General features: G+C 42.3%; 1 protein-coding gene across 12 annotated transcripts in view; it reads right to left on the bottom strand.

Annotated features, from left to right (window-relative positions):
• The window catches only part of LOC121281566 (pre-B-cell leukemia transcription factor 3), a 219,294-nt gene that overhangs the window by 98,935 nt on the left and 100,093 nt on the right, over positions 1-20,266 (bottom strand). The window contains exon 1 of one of the 12 annotated variants that reach the window (XM_041194544.1): positions 19,248-19,332. The exons of the other annotated variants lie outside the window; for them this stretch is intronic. Within the exon in view, the coding sequence (XP_041050478.1) occupies positions 19,248-19,296 (49 nt within the window). The 5' untranslated portion in view covers positions 19,297-19,332. Of the gene's footprint in view, positions 1-19,247; positions 19,333-20,266 lie in introns of those variants that run through there. 12 annotated transcript variants of the gene reach the window in all.

The raw sequence follows: 20,266 nt of genomic DNA on the forward strand, positions 1-20,266 counted from the left end.
CGTTTAAAAAGTACCTGGATGAGCACTTGGCACATCATAACATTCAAGGCTATGGGCCAAGTGCTGGTAAATGGGATTAGGTAGGTAGGTCAGGTGTTTCTCACATGTCGGTGCAGACTTGATGGGCCGAAGGGCCTCTTCTGCACTGTGATTCTGAGAGATCTGAGTTTGCTGGTAGGTATCTGGTAAGGTTGGTTTCTTGAACCTGGCGACATGCTTATTCTGAAAGAGAGGGAGGGAGAGAGAGCAGCCCTCAGCTTCTTTCCTCTGCTGAAGACTTTCTTGACACCGTCTCTGTGTCCCTTGCAATCTCTCTCAAGTGGCTGGCAACCTTGACTCAAAATACTTTATCCATTGTGTATTTTTAAAAGGTTTGGGGATGTGTGTTTATCCACTGTGTATTTCCAAGAGGTTTTGGGTTATCTGTCTGTGGAAGCCATTAGTTTCAATATCCAGTACTTTGCCTTTTTAATGTCTCTTCCTTAGACAGTTACGAGTTGCGATGGGTGTCTGGATTATAGGAAATGTCTCCCCCTTCATACTCCCCTGAGGGTGATTTGTTGGTTTCTCACCTTCATCTTGGAAAGTGGTCTTGCATTTTTAAGCAGTTTACTCTGTCTCAGTTCCAACTGCAAAATTTCCAGTCAGCTGAAAGTTGAAAAATCATATTTTCAAAAATAAAGGGGCATAGCCTCATAAAACTTCATTGTCAACAGAACAATTTCCACTGGCTGATAAATTGTGCCCAGGTTACACACCTCAAAGTAAAGATCAGAAGGCGATAAAAGAACAAACTGTGACATCTTCAACTCTAAATGAATCATTGGAAATCATTATCAGACAGGATATCGCTACCCAAGAGTTTCTGCAATTCAAGCTACAAACTGTATCAAATTCATTTTTCACTCACTAAGAACACAACCTTTGTAAAATATATGTTAAAGGAACAAGACAGTGAAGAATCTTTACTTTGATTACTAAAGTTTAAATGACCTTTTCGCAACAGTGTGGTGTCTGCATGACCAACTCCCAATGCGGGAGATTTATGCCATCAAAGTGAATACAAAAAGTAAACTTGCTTAGTATATGGTCTAGTGACTTCAGTGAATTTACTCCAAGGTAGGTGCCAACCACATTTGAAGTCAGTTAAGTAGTAAACACCCCACTAACCCAATTCAAGTTTATTTACGGTACTCAACTAAAAAGATCCAAACTAATTCAACGAGGTGAGACCATGACAATTCACACCTTGGTGTATCTGAAAGCAAGCCAAGCCAGTTAACTGGCTGAAGGGGCTAGTAAAGTATTCCAATTTTCATTCCTCTTTTAGTTAAAGGTTACCATCAAGTAGGATTAATTGAGGTTAGGAATATAGGAGCAGGAATAGGTCATTTGGCTCTAGGGTCTAGGTAGAAATTAGTCTCCAAGTTCCTTCTCTATAATCAGACTAACATCTACCTCTCTCTTTCTCGATCACCTCTGGCACATCCGATCAAGGTCACATTCATCCCAATTATAAACAGGTCAGTGTGCAGTAAAGACAATGAGTGAACTTGTACTGAAGCATCAAAAAATTATTTTAATACTTTAGCATGGGCCTTACTTTAACTTTGTATATCAACTTTTAAATGCATCTATAGGTTAACTTGTAGTCGCTACTAATAACAGTTGAACGTCAAATGCCACTAACACTTGCCTGAGTGCAGGGAGTGAAAACCTATTACATGGATTCTTTATGTAATTCATACCAGCAGGCATCTAAATGAAGCCCTCCTCAACTCTAGTCAGTGTTTGAATGGTGACACAACAGCATCAGGTTCATACTCAACATCCTGCCAGTAATCAAACCAGGAAAAGTTAATTAGGCAGCAGGTTAATTAATTCAATGGCTCTAAGGCTGCATTTTGCTATGACATACAAGATTTTTTAAAGATTACCCCTGCATGGCTGGGAAGTTTGAGATGTATGGATTCCCCATATGTTGGAGTACATGGCTGAAATATTACACAAAGAGGAAGAGATAATAAGCCTGTTGTACAGAAATGTGACACAAATCATTTTTTTCACCCAGATTCACTTGTTCAAACTGGGGATTTTCAGAAACAGTACCATAATGCTTTGATCTGTGAGTTTCGCACCCCCACCCCCCCAATCATTTAAATCACAATTTGTACAGATGCTTTTTAAATGTGATTGTGATTGGTTTGCCTTCTTTGATTCTCTTCATATAAACCCTTTCTCCCTTATCCCCAGTCAGACACTATCAAAGACTATTTCCACTGACACCGTAAAATGCCATATTCACAACTTGTAAAACAACTCGATAAATGGGTCCATAGAGCTGATGCTGTCTTGTATCTTTTCCTGAATGAAACTGATGTGAACTGCTTATTTTCTAAAGCACACTATAAGATGACAGAAGCATTATGACTGCTCATATGTTCTGAATAACATTTGCCACAAGCTATATCTGTCAGCATTAAATAAAGCTGCATTATAAATGTAAACAAAACACCCACATCTACAAAATGAGCTGTCCTCCATGGCTGTAGGCATGAACTGAACCAGCTTATTGACTCAGCTTGCTCTTTTTATTTATTCTTGTACAAAGATGTGCATTTACTTTAACCCTGGAAGCTTACTTGGCTTAAAGGAAGTCGTTTGCTTCCTGCCACAAATTGAATGGACCAGTGATGACAGACACCTACCTAAATGGGCACGCCATTAGATAATCAAACACTCCAGAAACTATTACCTGATTAATCATACCTATCAAGGGTCAGCCAAGGTTAACACAGATTTCTGGGTTGGGCCTTTTTTTTGGCCATTTTTTAATGTAACAATTGACTAGAACCAGAATGAAATCATCAGGTTTTATTTATTGGGCATTTTTCTGTAAATCTTAAATTATAAACTGAGTCATATTTGAGACTCATCTATAAAACTGTACACCCTAACAGATGTTGCATGCAAAATATTCCTGTTTTCTGAAAACAAGAGGAAATCAACAAAACATTCAATCTTCAGGTTTTCACATCATAACACATTCTGAAATCAACCTATAATTTATTTCTTCTCATAGTATTCAGCCATTGTTTTTAATTGCAAACACTGTCACTGTCTGTTCACCTGCCTAGTCTTATTATGACAATTCATTCACATGGTGCTGTACATACATCTAAGTAAAACCCTCAAATTTGGTGGTTGCTATCAATGTAATATATATTTATCTATTACATTACATAAAATATCTGACAGCTAAAGCAGATTGCAAGTTTTTTTGGGGATTAGCATGTATTACTGAGTGGCAAAAGCAGAAGTCCACATAACATCCCAAATCAGTGCATACCATACCCAGTGGAAGAACTGATATACCTAATACAAGAAATACAATGTCCCACTGGATTTTCTGTAAACAATGCCCCCGCAAATGGCATGCTTGGTTATCAGAATATGCACATTATTGTTCTGAATGTAGTGTTGTTGCACTTCAGAGGTTACCCATTACTGTTTATTACCAGACTCCTCCCTCAAGGAACACCAGGTAATTTGCGTGAATGAAAAGAAGGGGTTTTGAAGTACTCAGGGAATGTTTGACCAAATAACAACTGTCAAGGCAACAACAACAACCTGTATTTATATAGTGCATTTAACATAATAAAACATCACAAAAAGTGTTTTACAGGAGCATTATCAAACAAAATGTGACAATGAGTCACTTAAGAAACAGGTGAATGACCAAAAGCTTGGGAAGAAAATGTAGGTTTTAAGGAGGAAAAGAGGTAGAGGCACAAAGAGGTTCAGGGAGGAAATTTCAGAGATTTGGACCTTGGCAGCTGAGGCAGCCATTAAAGCCAAGGATGCTCAAGAGGCCAGAATTAGAGCAGTACAGATACAATGGAAGGGTGTGCAGCTGGAAGAGAGGGACAAGGGATTTGAAAACAAGGATGAGCATTTTAAAACCAAGGCATTGCTTAACTGGGAGTCAATGTAGGTCAGCAAGCACAGGGGTGATTGGTGTGATTGGTGCAAGGTGTAAGATAGGACATGGGCAGCAGAGTTGAAGATGACCTCAAGTTTACGAATAGTAGAACGTAGGAGACGAGATAGGAATGCAATACAATAGTCAAGTCTAGAGGAAAAGGGTGATCGCAGCAGATTTGAAGGAGAGGGGATAGAACCTGAAGAAGAGGGAACTGCTTAAAATATCAATTACCATGGGAGCTAGGGAAGGAAGTTGGGTCATCAGCAGTTGAGCGGAGGGTGCAGAAGGTGGGTCTCATGGACAAGATGATCTGAGTACGGAAATGAGGGGAGAGATAGGAGAGGAACTAGGGAATTATGCAAGGGCTTGGGTGGGAGCGATTTTAGAGGATGTTAGACGTGGTAGCTGGGGGGAAACCGAGGGAAGAGGCAGAGAAAGCTGAACAGATGGTCTCAATCTCAGCGACAAAGAAATCCATGACATTGTCACACTTGTTGGAGTTGAGGGTGGAGGAGCCAAGGTAGAGGGGTTTAAGAAGATGGTCTGCAGTATGGAAAAGAAGTCGGGTATTATCTTGAAGAATTCTATACACTTACCAAGTCTCTCGCTAATTTGAGGCTTGCTAAAACCAACTGAAGGCTATAGTGCATCTATAAGTACTGTAGTAGGAGTGGTAAGTAGAAAGAAGGTTTTTGGGCCAGTTAGGTTCAAGGCAGCCAATAGGCGCTTAATGTAAAAATTATGGTCAGGAACATAACCCACTCCTGAATATCCACTATTTCAAATGTACTATTTCCTGGTGGTCCATTAACCAAATGGCCTAAATGAAACTGCTTCAAAAGTCAACAGCAGTAATTTGGAGAGTCAGGAGGTGAGTTACTTGCCAAAGGATTCCTAGCCTTTGACCTGTTCTTGTAGCCACAGTGTATATATAGCTAGTCGAATTCAGTTTCTGGTCAATGGTAACCCCCAAATGCTGACAGTAGGGGATTGAGTAATTTATTTTTACTTTAGCACTTTTTGTGCTATCGTACAAATATCTCCTGTTTAAAATGCATTCCCATAGTGAGTTTTCATTTGTGTGATTTATAAATTAAGAAACTTAACTGAATACTGCTACCTTCATATTCATTTTAGTGTAGTCACTGCATATGGGGTAAGAGTCACGTTGTAACAGCACATGCTCAGTCTGTTTCTTTAAAAAACTTCCAGCCACTTCACTCATCGCCTCTCCCAGCCCATTCACTTCTTCCTGCTCACCGCTTCCCTCTCCCAACCCTACATTGCTTCCCTCTTGCTGTCCCTCTCCCTTTTCCTCAAAGCAAAGGCTCAGGAGAGGAGCAGTGAGCGGGAAGCAAAGTGAAGCAGCAAGAGAGGCAGCGAGTGAGAGCAAGCGAGGGGGGGTGAGGAAAGGGAAGCGGTGAGTTGGAGATATGTAGAAAGAGAGGTAAGTACTACAGAAAGAGTAGATAGAAAGAGGATTTTTGAGCCAGTTAGGTTCTCTTTTTTATTCATTCATGGGATGTGAGCATCACTGGCTAGGCCAGCACTTATTGCCCATCCCTAATTGCCCTTGAGAAGGTGATGGTGAGCTGCCTTCTTGAACCACTGCAGTCCATATGGTGTAGGCACACCCACAGTGCTGTTACAGAGGGAGTTCCAAGATTTTGATCCAGTGACAGTGAAGGAACGGCAATATACTTCCAAGTCAGGATGGTGCGTGGCTTGGGGGGGGATCTTCCGGATGGTGATGTTCCCGTCTGTCTACTGTGCTTGTTCTTCTAGATGGAGGTGGTCATGGGTTTGGAAAGCGGTGTCTAAGGAGGTTTGGTGAGTTCTTGCAATGCATCCTGTAGATGGTACATACTGCTGCCACTGTGTGTCAATGTTTGAAGGAGTGAATGTTTGTGAATGGGGTGCCAATCAAGTGGGCTGCTTTGTCCTGGATGGTGTCGAGCTTCTGGAGTGTTGTTGGAGCTGCACTCATCCAGGCAAATGGAGAGTATTCCATCACACTCCTGACTTGTGCATTGTAGATGGTGGACATGCTTTGGAGAGTCAGAAGGTGAGTTAATTGCCAGAGGATTCCTAGCCTTTGACATGTTCTTGTAGCCACAGTATATATATGGCTAGAACAATTCAGTTTCTGGTCAGTGGTAACCCTGAATGTTGACAGTGGGAGATTCAGAGATGGTAATGCCATTGTATGTCAAAGGACGATGCTTAGGTTCTCTCTTGTTGGAGATGGTCATTGGTTGCCACATGTGTTGCATGAATGTCACTTGCCACTTGCAAGCCCAAGCCTGGATATTGTCCAGATCTTGCTGCATTTGGACATGGACTGCTTCAGTAGCTGAGGAGTTGCAAATGGTGCTGAATATTGTGCAATCATCAGCGAACATCCCCCACTTCTGACTTTATGATGGAAGGAAAGTCATTGACGAAGCAGCTGAAGATGGTTGGGCGTAGGACACTACCCCAAGGAACTCCTGCCATGATGTCCTGGAACTGAGATGACTGACCTCCAATAACCACAAGCACCTTCCTTTGTGCTAGGTATGACTCCAACCAGAGGATAGTGTTCCCCCTGACTCCCATTGACTCCAGTTTTACTCGGGCTCCTTGATGTCACACTCAGTCAAATGCTGCCTTGATGTCAAGGGCAGTCACTCTCACCGTACTTCTGGAGTTCAGCTCTTTTGTTCATGTTTGAACCAAGGATGTAATGAGCTCAGGAGCTATACAGTCCTGGCGGAACCAAAACTGAGCGTCAGTGAGCAGTTTATTGCTAAGCAAGTGCTGCTTGATAGCACTGTGATGACACCCTTCCATCACTCTACTGATGAAGAAGAGTATGTTGTTGGGGCAGTAACTGGCCAGGTTGGATTTGTCCTTCTTTTAGTGTACAGGACGTACCTGGGCAATTTTCCACATTGCTGGATAGGTGCCAGTATAGGCAGCCAACAGGCATTTAATGTAAAGGTTATGGTGAGGAACATAACCCACCCTCATTACATGCTTTCTTATAGCAAAGTGATTTAAATTTAGTATGTTTTCATTCAACAAGCCATTTTTAGGAACAGATTGTGAGCACTAAACAAGCAAAAGTTGTATAGAGTGCTCAGAGAAAAGACAATGGGTAGAATCATCCTAGATTTGCACGAAGTGTGGTAGTGAGCGGGAAAAAGGATGTTTTACCCACTGGCCACAATGGCGGGTTTTTGCCCTGTATCGACCCATTCCTGACTAATTAATTATGCACTACCGGAAACATGCCGGGTCGCTGGTGGGGCATTCTCTGATTCACCAGCTCCACCGCCATCTCAGTCCTTCAGAAAATCGGGTGCCATATTTAAAGGCTGCCCCTGCAAAGAGCTAGTGCTCTTCAAGGGACAGGAAGCTGTTGGGAACTGGTGGCTGCCAAAGGGAGGAAACATGCTGCCTCCAGATTTAGTGACACCTCCCTGAAGAGCCTACTGGATACAGCGGAGGCCTGCCGGGATGTCCTCTATCCCTACTCTGGGCAAAAGCCACCAAGCTAGGTAACCGATCCAGCATGAGAGGCGATGGCAGCAGTGGTCAGCGCCAACGCCCTGCAAAAGAGGACAGCCATTCAGTGCAGGAAAAGGATGAATGATCTCGTCCATTCCGCCAGGGTAAGTCACTCTTCTCATCATTCTCAACTCGCACACTCACAAACCCATCACACATCCACAGGGATCTCACCTCAAGGGACACTAACTCTCACACACACCCTCACATCTCCAGCTGTATCATCTCCTCTGGAGCTCAAGTCCTCATCCCATCCATGTCACTGCTCACCACAAATTCCATGCAGTGCCATGTATCCTGCTTACACTCTCTCCAACTGTTTTCATGCAGAGAAGCTAGCTCACAACAGCAGGGAGAGGTCCCAGAATGGGGATGCAGTGGCACACATTAGGTCTCTAACTCACTTCGAAACGCATGCCATCGCCCTGACTGGTGAGTACAAGGACCATGCCTGTGGCGATGGCAAGGTCAGCGGTGAACACCAACGTGAGGATCCTGCACCGCATCATCCCTCACTCAGCGCAACTGAGAGTGCTCTCTCTCCTGGTTTGGACTCTGCTGCCATGCAATAATCATCTCTACTTTGGCTCACAGGGAGCTCTGCCAACCAATTGACATGCTCAGCCAGCCAGTGCCTCAGCTCCATCCAGGTCCTCACCTCCAGCCAAGAGGGCACCTCCTCCATTGAAGAGCTGGAAATAAGCAGCCTGGAAGACTTGTCACAGCGCGTACCCACGCCCTGCACCAGTGCAGAGACATACACCTCAGTGGGACCTAGACCTAGAGCAGTCTTGGGCTCACAATCTGGTGGTCACCGCACGGACACGTGTCCGCAGCAGGTGGGGACATGTTCAGCCGAGCTCCCCGGCACTTGGAGGAGTGCTGAGGAAGAGGCATCTGTGACATCCGAGTCAGGTGACGAGCCTCTGGATTCGGCCTTTTCATTGTGGAAAGTCAGCAGAAGGCAGGGAAATGTCACGCAGAGCTGTTGGAAGCCCTCAACAAAGCAGGTCACAAGTCAGCGGAGTGTGTCCACCTGCTGTCTGATGAAGTGGTGCCCACATGTGTGCATATGGAGGTTTCCATGGGAAGGATAGTGGAAACCATGGAGACCCTGGTTCAGTAGAACGCAGAGATGCGCGCAGACCTGCATCACATCATGGTAGCTGATGGTGAGTTCCTGCAGTGGCGACACAAGAGGGAAACAGGGCACCTAAACGTCCCTCCAGGTGCTCCTTCCCCTCAAAGTGTCAAGCCGGGGCCCTCGGGCACACGAAGGGAGGAGGAGTGGCAGCTGGACACTGTCAGCCACTCTGTAATCTCAGAGGCTGTCCGCTCCCTCCAAGTCGCCTTTGCCTGCGACCCCCCTCCCTCAACCTCATCCTCTGTCACTGTAGAGGGAGGAGCTGGCCCACAGGAGGACAGCCAAGTCAAGTCAGGGCCCTCAAGACCATGCGGAAGTCATCAGTGGCAACAGGGCCAACCATTGCACAGGCTGTCTCCACCCCTGCTGCATATGTCAGGGCAGCACCTAGAATAAGTGGTAGGCCAAGAGAAGTTAAGAATTTCTGATCACAAGTGGTTGCACAGGTGAACACATCTTGTCACTTTATAATCTGAAAATATATTCACTTTTACTGAATAATGCGTAATGGTGTCTTTCAGCTTCATTTACAGGCTTCAGAGCCCTTCTACGTCCCCCACCCGCTAGCAGTTCAGCTGCACGCAGCGGTCCCACAAGTGATTCTGAAGGGAGAAGTGTGTGTGTGTTTCTGTGTGTGTGGTGGTGGTGGTTGGAAGTGGGGGTTTAGGAGCCTCGTGCAAGCATTCTCCCACACACACACACAGCCTTCCTCTAACACACATCCCAATGTCCTGAGCATTTTCAATGCTGCCTGCTGGGGTTTGCTTTCAGGTGTGTACCTGAGCCGAGCTGCGTCTCTGCCCAGCCACTGATCACAGTCCCATGCAGCACCTGTGCCCGCCCAACACCAGGCTCCTTTCACTTCTGACTTTGCAAGATGGTTGTTGTAAAGTATGTCTTCAGCAACCCCCGTCCTTTCCCCTCCCCCAGTCACCCATGTCCTTTCCCCCATCACTGTTGGCCCCCCTGGCATCGCCTTCCACCTCCCCACTGTCATCTATCAGCCAGAACTCTTTTCTTTCCGGGATGTCCAGGCGAACTTGCACGTTCCCTATCTTCCTGAGATTCCCATCCCCATCCACATTGACCCACCCAACCTCCTCCAGGGTTCTTGTCTGCCTCCCAGTCACCACCACCATTCTCGCCGTCCCTTCTACTGATACTGTAGCACCCTCACCCTACCAGCTCACTCTGCCTTCTCTCATTCTCACCATTCCCTCCTACCACATCCACCCTCATTTTGCTCTCCAAATGGCAGTCAGTGACTCCACAGACCCCCTCCCTTGCACATTCACCTGGGCATTTCCCCCACCCTTACTCCTTCTTCCATTCTTATTTCTTCTTCCCCCTGGACTTCTTCCCACCTCTGAAGTCCCTCCTCCCACTGGACTCCTTCCCCCACCAAACTCCTTCCTTCCCATGAAGTCCATCCTCTCCCCGAGATCCTTCCTCCCCACCTCGCAAAGGCCTTCCCCCCTCTGAACTCCTTCCCTTACACCTTCCTCCCCCTTTACACCGACCTCCTCAGTTGCTGCATTCTCCCCCGTTACACCCTCCTCCCCCCCAGACACCATCATTCCACCCCACCCCCCCCACCCACCAACGTCAACATCCTAACCCCAGTACGCCTTCCTCTTTCAGTCAAACCTAGACCTTCCTCTCCACCCCCCTTGATGATCATCCATGGCAGACCACGGCCAAGACGTTGATGTCCCGAAGCAGATCCCAGATATCAATGGTGACTTTCCATCTTCTGTCAAGTTCATCAGGATCCATTCAGCATGCGATGCACGTGCCTCCAGGGTCCAGAAGCTGTAGGGCTCCAGCATTATCTGTTCCTCGGATGTCCATGATGTGAGCAAGGCCCTAACACTAAGTGCCAACTTCTGCATGTCACACTTGTTCTGGGCTGGCATGTTTTCCTGCCGATGTGGGCGGTAAATCTGACGTCCGGATGATTACGGTGAGCATGCTTATAATTACATGCAGATTAAAATTACGTTCCTGATGTGTGGTGATGGGAAAGGCGGCCCACCACTGACGGGCAAAGAGGACGATCGCAAGCTGGTTTCAGTGAAACTGATTTTTTGGCCTTCCTACCATATTGTCCAACCACACCAACCATGACGCCCGACGCCAACGGGACGGAAAATTCTGGCCACTATTGTGCAAAGCACTAGTGAACATTTCCATGACCCATCTGTCCAAATACAAGGCAAATACAGATGACCGCTTGACAGTGCCACATAACTGAGTGGAGTGTTTTTAACTAGTAGGGTTAAATTTAGTTTGTGGAAAATTACAGTAAACTAAGATCAAGAATGGGGGGAAACTGATCAGCTGTACAAAACGGGCTCATAGCGAATCGGTGACCAATTGTTAACCAGTCCAGCTTTTATTTTCCAGTGACTTTTAAATTTCAAACCAAGTAAAACCAACAGTGAGACTAGGAAATAAGTTTAAATTGTTGATTTTGCTGAATTTCAGTGGAAGTAAGATTCAGTGCGATGAAAATCAGCTGCCAATCCATTACAAGCCTCTTTCACACTACTGCTGTAGACTAAATTCACCCCCAACATATCCCACAATATAGGGTCAACGAAAATGGTCCCACCAGCAAAAGAATTACCACAGAGACTCGGAATGTTTACCCGTGAGAGACACTGAACACAACCCTGAAGTAAGGTGTACATTTGCAAATGAAGATACTTCAGTCATTGTGAAGCAAGTAATGTGAGATCTATTTGTAACTTTTTTTAAAGGTGGCTTGTTAATATGGCCTACATTATAGTATATGTAATGGTGGAAATGAGAGTATTTGCCCTAAGTAAAGATACAGATTTGCAACGCCATATTTGTAGATCAATAGTCAATAATGTTATTATAAAATAATAACATTATATAAAAGCAGTTGTTGGTTACAAAAATTAAAAAGATTTTATATTTTTAACTGCACAGTGCTGAGTTCCTGATCTCAGCCATGCTATTGAAGAGAAGCAAAGGGCAGATGCCATCTTATCAAGAAGAGTCTCCCAACCTGTTTTTGCACCCACTCCAGTTGTTAGCTTGGAAATAGTGTGGATAAAGGTCTGGGGGCAGGCAGCTATCAAATTGCCCTATGTTGCAGCCAAAAAAAGACTGACCAAAAAAAAGATGACTTCAAAGCATCCAAAAAAAGTTACAATGTCTAGTTACATAATGGCGTTCAGTGAGATTTGTGGGTGGTAGTCAAGGATCATCTGCATCAGCTGATACAACATTTCTGTTGTCGTGGTAGCCATCACACCAACTGTATTTTTCCAAGTGGATCAGAGGGATCTATAAGAAGCAGCTTTTAATCATCACTAAGAAAAAACACATTTGTTGGTTTGGTACATTTTATACCAAGGGATCAATATTTAGATGTTACCAGCAATTATAAATGATGGAACAGCTGAATATGAATAAAACTGCAATAACCACACAGTTTGTACACTTCTGGCCAAATCAAACACATATATAACTTATCAAAAAGCAAAATACTTTGGATACTGGAAACCTGAAATAAAAACCGAAAATGTAGAAATACTCAGAGGGGCAGGCAGCACCTGTGGAGAGAGAAACAGAGTTAATGTTTCAGGTCGATGACCTTTCACCCGAACTTTAAGTTAGCAATGTAATAGGTTTTCAGCAAGAGGTAGGTGGCACAAGAACAAAAGGAAGGTCTGTGATAGGGTGGAAGACAGGAAAGATCGAATGACAGAAGAGAGTTAACCTTACAGGGTCTAAGGGAATGGTGATGGGGCAAGAAACAAAAAATGTGCCTATAGCAGGTGTGCTACTGTCTGAAAGTGAAAACAAGAGCAAAACCAAAATATACAAAGCAAAGGAAACAAAATGGGGAGGCAGGGTTTACAATCTGAAATTGTCGAACACAATGTTGTGTTCAGTAGGCTGTAAAACACCTGATCAAAAGATGAGGTGCTGTTCTTCAAGCTTATGTTGGGCTTCAAGGTAACAGTGCAACAGGCCAAGGACAGAGATTTCAGCGTGACAGCAAGGTAGAGAATTAAAATGGCAGACTACCAGAAGCTCAGGGACCTACTTGCAGACTGAACAGTAGTGTTCCGCAAAGTGGTCACCCAATCTGTGTTTGGTATCCCCCATGTACAGAAGACCACATCGTGAGCAGCAAATACAGTATACTAAACTGAAAGAATGCACATAAATCACTGCTTCACCTGGAAGGAGTGTTTGAGACTCTGGATGGTGAGGAAAGAGGAAGTAAAAAGGCAGGTGTAACATCTCTTGCGTTTGCATGGAAAGGTGCCGTGGGAGATGAGATGAGGTATTGGGGTGATTGAGCAGTGGATCAGGATATCAAAGCGGGGGGGGGGGTGTGCTTGGTAATGGCATCACACTGGAAGATGCAGAAATGACAGTAAATGATCTGTTGAACACGGAGGCTGATGGGGTGGAAGATGAGGACAAGGGGAATCCCATAGTGGTTCTTGGAGGAAGGGGAAGGGATGGGAGAAGTGCGGGAAATGTGGCGGACACAATTGAGGGCCCTGTCAACCACAGTGGGGGAGAATATTGGTTGAGGAAAAAGATGACATCGCAGAAACGCTGATGTGGACGGCTGGGTCAGTCGAACAGATTTAACGGAGACAGAGGAACCGAGAGAATAGAACGGCACACTTACATGGTGTAGGTCATGAGAAAGTGTAGTGAAAGTGGCTGGGGGAGACAGAATGACTGTCCTTCTCATTAACACCTCTACTAAGGCAACAACATTGATTGGTAACTCAATATGTCTGTGGGCGCAAACTAGCATGATACTTCTCTGCAGCACAGTACAACAGGACACCAGTGTGCAGCACCGTCGTCCCTCTTTAACTTAAGTTGTTGAAATTGTGAGAAAGCAATACAGGGCAATTACAGTTTGAACAGTTATGGTACTAATAGATCTTTGGTATAACATTTTCCTTTTCATAAATTACAGTTTTTGCATCCAACCTTTCAGAACCAAATTCCTGAAAAACAGCCTTGGCTGTTGAATTACAATAATATAAAATGCCTAAGACAATGTGCAAAAGGTTGCAATTTCTTTAAAAAATTGAAAGTGTACAGAAATAACAACAGCTTTTGAGAAAGATTTCAGCACAATTAATGTAATGTCCTTTACTCATTTCAACATCCACCTCTATTTAAATAAAAGAAAGCTCTGTTGTGCTAGTATAAATGAAGGCCAGCCACAAGGGAGTACTGCACAGTTCTGCGTAGGCATATAAAACACTAAGAAACCCCTTTCGCCCAAACTACCATTATTACTTGAGCAAAACAAATATTCAGCCCACAACCACTAAATCACTTCAATTCCTATTTCCAAGTATAATTTAATCTTTTTTTGTGACACTTGATGCTTACTTCATCATGGAGTAATGACAGATTAAAAAGTTGTTGAATTAAATATTAAAGAGAACCGCAGGCGGTTGTGCATTTTTAAAGAAATAACGCAGATTGAAGATGAAATGAGAAGCTAAAATGTATGCTTCAATTCATACATATGAAATATATCTGCAGCCCACCTACTGGATGGTAAAGTAGGCTTACTGTGATGTAACTGCTCATTATTTTGCTTATTAAAGTGTACCATTAGCACAATTAAGAGGAGATTATCTTTCTTTCCATTTTCTACCAATTTTCTCTGCAGCCCTCGCTTTCTTGAAATATTAGGGTATAGTTCCACAAGCACAGGAATGCTGGACAGTTTTCCCTTCTTTAATACAGAAGTGCTACGCTGAATCATGCTACAATATGGTCACCTGGTGAAGTCTGCTGGCACACAACATAAATGAGTGAAATTATTGGCCTTCCTGATCTGTAATGCTCAGCTACACACCAGGAATGCAAGTATTCTCATACATGGGCTTCTCTGATGTCTTACTGAGTTTATATACTGGATCCTGAGTTATGCAGACAAGGAAAATTCCAATTGAGATCCCCAGTGTATGCTGGGTTGACCAATCTTGGTGGAGATGGCAGTGGAGGCCATACATATGGCCTCAGACCTCCTGGGTTAAAGAGGAAAAATCACCCAGTGATCCCACTCATGATTTCCATTCAATGACTCCTGAGAGAAAGCAAATGTGTGGATGTCAGGTGGAACTTTTCTCAGTAAGGCATCAGTGAATGCTGTCTGCAAAGAAGGGATAGAGAGGAAAGATCAGCAAAAATCAGCACAAAACCATGCAAATATTATGAAACAGTCAGATCCTACAATTGTGAAAACATATGTGTATAGAACATGCATATATTTCAAAATCTGCTTAACTGTGAAACAATTAAAAGAACAAACTGAGCTATAACGTTTCTAATATTATTCCATTAAACTGTTATGTTGAAGAGTCTTTAATTGCATGTCCAACATTCTCTCCACAAGAGATACTTTACATCAGGATGTCTACATATTACAATGAAACACCGAATTTCTCAAACTACAGCATTCTTCTCATTCAAGCACTTCACATCTCATTCAAGCATTTCACATAACAACTAAGTGTACAATAATTAAAAACAACCAGCAAAAATGTCAATTGTGTTCTTCTTTGCACTTATGCCAACATTCTGGCTTAAATAAAATGAATGCTTTTCATTCAGCCCTATTTGAAGAGATCTCATTTACTGGCTTTCTATGACAGCATTTTCTCACCAGCTCTGACTGCATAATTAATGGAAATGCACTCTAGTGTCATGTGCAGGGCCCTTTGGTTTACTTCTCCAAGACACTTACAGCCGAATATTAACTACAGCAAGCAGCAACACAACAGGGGTGGAAAATCAGCCTGTCACAGATCTGTCTTGACACCACATAAAGAGCCACATCAAGTTTTTTTGCTCTTGCAAGATGATTAAGTGCAAAAACTACCTGAACAAATAAAGTCTTGTCTGAAAAATATATCTCGTTCATATAATATATATGAAGTGATTATCCACTCGTATTATATGCGTGGGAGCATGTTACAAGGCTACAATACTTTCAAGTCAGCTACAACTTAATTATAACAGTGAGATGGATCCTCAACACTGTCCTGAGAATCATCAGCATGAAATACTTATTAAAAACAAAAAAACTGCGGATGCTGGAAATCCAAAACAAAAACAGAATTACCTGGAAAAACTCAGCAGGTCTGGCAGCATCGGCGGAGAAGAAAAGAGTTGACGTTTCGAGTCCTCATGACCCTTCGACAGAACAAGTTCTGTCGAAGGGTCATGAGGACCCGAAACGTCAACTCTTTTCTTCTCCGCCGATGCTGCCAGACCTGCTGAGTTCTTCCAGGTAATTCTGTTTTTGTTTTGAAATACTTATTAAACAGTCCTGAGCATTTTGTGTAGGGAGACAAATTTTACATTAATATGCCAAAAGTACTCTTATAATTCTTTGTCCTACTCTTCTGAATATATTAATGCCAAGGCTTGTTCAGATGTTCTCCAATCAGCTGCCGTAAGCTCAGCAGAAATCCCAGATGAACTGCACAAGTTTTTCCACTGATCATCCACTGAAGATGTGGTAGCTGAGGAAGACAACCCAAGCAAATACCCACTGTGAGTCTTTGCAGAGATAAAGTCCCATGGTGCCAAACACTCTGGTGTACCTCATCCAAGTGGCCAAAATACATGTGTGAGCCTTGGCAGCAAGTTCTGACCGTAAAACTCAACTGTGGGAAACCAACAACCACACTTAATATCCTTTCCACACTTGGAAGTCACACTTGTAGCTAACCAAGAGTTGTTGGTGTTTCAGCGGTGACTGAATATCTTCCTCTATGGTTAAAAGACTCAGTGGACTCTTTGAGTCATCATGGGGGACCAATAAATCTGGACAGAAGATGGGGAATTCATGTGGAAATAATACCACTGATTCTATACAACAACAACTTGCATATGTATAGCACACTTAATGTAGTGAAATATCCCAAGATGCTTAACAGGAACATTAACAAACAAAATTTGAAGCACACAATGTGATCCGTTAATGCCATAAAGTCTAATCGCTGTAAGTAAATGCAATCTGAATTCACTGAGTTTGATTATTGTTAGGTCAGGGAACTTTATAAATTGAAATATACTTGATGCTTTCAGATTATAGCACAGAAGCAACCAGTTTTTTTAAAACTGATCTTGCATCTATAGCAAAGTATAATGTCTGCAATTTGGCATCTACATGGATTCATTTTTAATATATGATAAAGATAAAAGTTAGCTAAATATAATAAATTGCTGAAGTTATAATTTTAGTCACAATCAAGGACTTCAACGAGATCATCCCCAAAAAATCAATCATTATTTCCAGCATTTTCTGTCTTTATTTCAGATTTCTGCAGAATACTGCACCACAGTATTTTGCTGTTATAAATTGAAATAAATACCTTTTAAGAGAGTTTCAGGTGTCAAGTTTGTTAAAAAGTCAATATTTACCTGCTCATCCAATAGCTCGATGAATTTGTGCCATACTGGCCAGGAAGAGCTCATATTTAATCCATGCTCCATGCCTAATTAGATGATCTCAGTTAGGACCGAGTCAGTTGCTACAATTGATCTGACAATTCTCAGCGAGAAAACAGCCAGATTTCATGCTCCAGTTCATTACCCATGTTAGAAGTGTGCTTTTGTGGATACGAGAGGACATGATCAAATACAGCTGCGATGCCTCTGCAGGCGAACAGTTTGCCAATGCCCACTCCAAAGAAACATGTATGAGTAATGAGCAATGTGCCACAATGAAGCTTGCACTCATGAAACTGCACCGCAGTAATGATTTAACATTTTCAGGAGGGGAGAAAATTGGCAGAAACAAAGTTATCAAATATTTTCTGCTCTGTTTTCTTGTAAGAGTCATTTTAAGACCATTAACTCACACAAAGCCTATATTGCTTGGTTTTGTTGAAGAAATGGTTCAACAGTTACAATATGGCATTAAAATATTTATAATCTATTTAGCCCTTTTCAGGAAAAGTCAAATGCTTTTCCTATGACAGAGTGAAATAAACATAAACTGCTTGTATTCGATCCTTTACAATAAAAGAGAGCAAACTCCCCAGGTTGCACAGTAAGTTTTAAGATCTTGCAGTTTAATTTGCTTCTAATAATTCACCTTAGGGACTGGCTGAGGAGAGAAACATCCAACTTATTATTAGAGAATGGCATCAATTGTCATACATTTTCCGTGCATTCAACAGAGCTACAAGAGAAATTAGTATATGTATTGCTAAATGTAAAATTTAAACGTGGTGAAATTTGAAACAATGGTGCATCTTCTTAAATAGTTTTTACAAACCTTGTAATGGACAATCTGAAATGCTTTAAATTTTAAAAAATGTGGAGAAGGGACTATTTTCTTCACAAAGAACCAATGTGGTGTCTTTGTGAATTCCAAAGCATATTTGTGAATACAAAGCTATGAAATCAGGTACCAGGTGTGCCAAAACTGCTGTGTGCATATCAATTTTCAGACATGGAGACTTTCTGTAATTTTGCTAATTTCATTTGCTCAACTCATCTTTTCTACTACGCAAACATCAAAAAAAGATTAAATTGTAGAAATGCCAATGTTACCACTCTTTAAAGTTTATTCTTTTGAAATGTTTGAATGATTTTCTCTTCAAAATTAGTTTGGAACACTTAAAAGCTGCCAATTGCTGCTGAACCAGCCTTTCACAAATAACTTGCTACAAAAATGTAGTTTACCACTAGATCAGCTTGGGCACAGCTTTTTTTTTGGAGAGCTTGTGTCCTGCTTCTCTCAACATTAAGATCACTTGATACTGCAAGTATTTAAGGAATTCACCCCATCAAGGGGTCAAATAGAGGCCAAAAGTTAGCCTTACATTAACCCTTTAAGCAGAGAAATGCTGCACGTTCCACTGACAGAAAAACTGAATAAATGAAAACACACTGAGCTATAGCTCCTGGGGACTCCTGGCCACATCAGCAGGGGTTTCAATTCAATGCCTGCATGTCACTGAAGCTAACAGCTGCATAACAAGTTATTCATTTTATAAATTAAGGGCATTTCAATCAAAGCTTATCATGCAAAATAGGATAAACATTTCCAACTAAAATATAATTCTTTAGCCATTTCTTAAAAAAAATTCCAAAGATTACGATTATTCCACCCAATTCTTCAAAATTGTAACTTGCATATTCAGATATACTACAAAAATATCAAATGTCTGCCTTACTAGTTTGAAAACAAGTATTTGCAGTTTGAAGTATTTTTTTCTCTCTCATTTTAGATGAGAATACCGCAGTCAAATTTGTAGTACCATCTGATAAACCCTAATCTCAGACAGAATGTTTGTAATTTATGACTGTCACCAATAGAAATCCATGCCTTTCTGGCAAGCTTTTAATAGACAATATAAATATAATGTCATGGGTATGCAAACATGCTGAGTTATCTCTTTTGCTTTGTTAACTACACAGTATATGAATCGAACAATCACAAGGATCTGGGGAAGGGAAAGATGATATAATCAACAGGTTTGTCTGAATAAGTGTTAGAAATCAGTTTTCGAATCTGACCTGGGGTGGCCAGGCACCAGGGTTTTGTACTGGACGGTCTGGGTTTCATGGCCCCATTCCTGTTCCGGACATCCTTTAGGCCCAGTATTTTGAAGCTCACACTGTTCACACCGCAGCCCAGCCTGAGGGAAGATCCATTCATTCAGGGGCACTCGCCAACCAATCTGGAGCTGATTCAAAAATTAATTATATCAAAACTAACCACTTAGAGACAGGTTGGTGCCAAAAGGTCACCTTACCAACGTCATTGGTTAAATGTCAGTCATAATAATTTCCAGGTCAGCAAGAGTGCCCTCAAAAAAAGGTCCTATTGGGCCTGTTCTGTAGCCTTTTGATAAAGTGCTGTTGTCCTACTAGCCTCATTGGCTAATACCAATGTCAGATATTTAAAATATTTCCAGGTAGGTATTATACTATGTATATACAGGTTATTACAATACATATAGTTGTTACTGGTGCAGTTATTATTGGTAATTATTTAAACTTAATCAATAAAATGATGAATGCAATTGCAGCAGTGCTCCAAGCCATGAGCATTTTAATGTCAACAAGCCTTAAGCTTGAGCCATTTTTTCATGTGAGCAGGCATCAGGGTTGGTGTGCCAGGTGGCGGGGAGGGGGCGCGGGTGCAGGGTCTGCGTTTGGCTTTCCTGGCCTCTGCCGGTGGTCACCCTAATCTGACCACAAAACGTACTCATGCATCCTGGATGAATGTTAACCGTCTAATATAATGGAATATAATTTGTAGAAAAAAAAACAGCAAAAGCAGCATGATCACTTATCGTTTTTCGATCACTAAACTAAGATTTGAAATTGTGGGCCTGCCAGTTACAGCAATCTACCTTATCTTATTTAATAACTTCATTACAAAAAAGGTAAAAAAAAAAATTACTGTTTCCTGGTTAATATTATTATTGTTACATTATTACTTTTGGTATGAACACTATACTATTTTAATAAAAATTGACGACATGGCCAACTTTAAAGTGCAGTCTGATTCATATCAACATCACAAAGAA

This window comes from Carcharodon carcharias, chromosome 8, assembly GCF_017639515.1.
Source record: "Carcharodon carcharias isolate sCarCar2 chromosome 8, sCarCar2.pri, whole genome shotgun sequence".
Taxonomy (NCBI): domain Eukaryota; kingdom Metazoa; phylum Chordata; class Chondrichthyes; order Lamniformes; family Lamnidae; genus Carcharodon; species Carcharodon carcharias.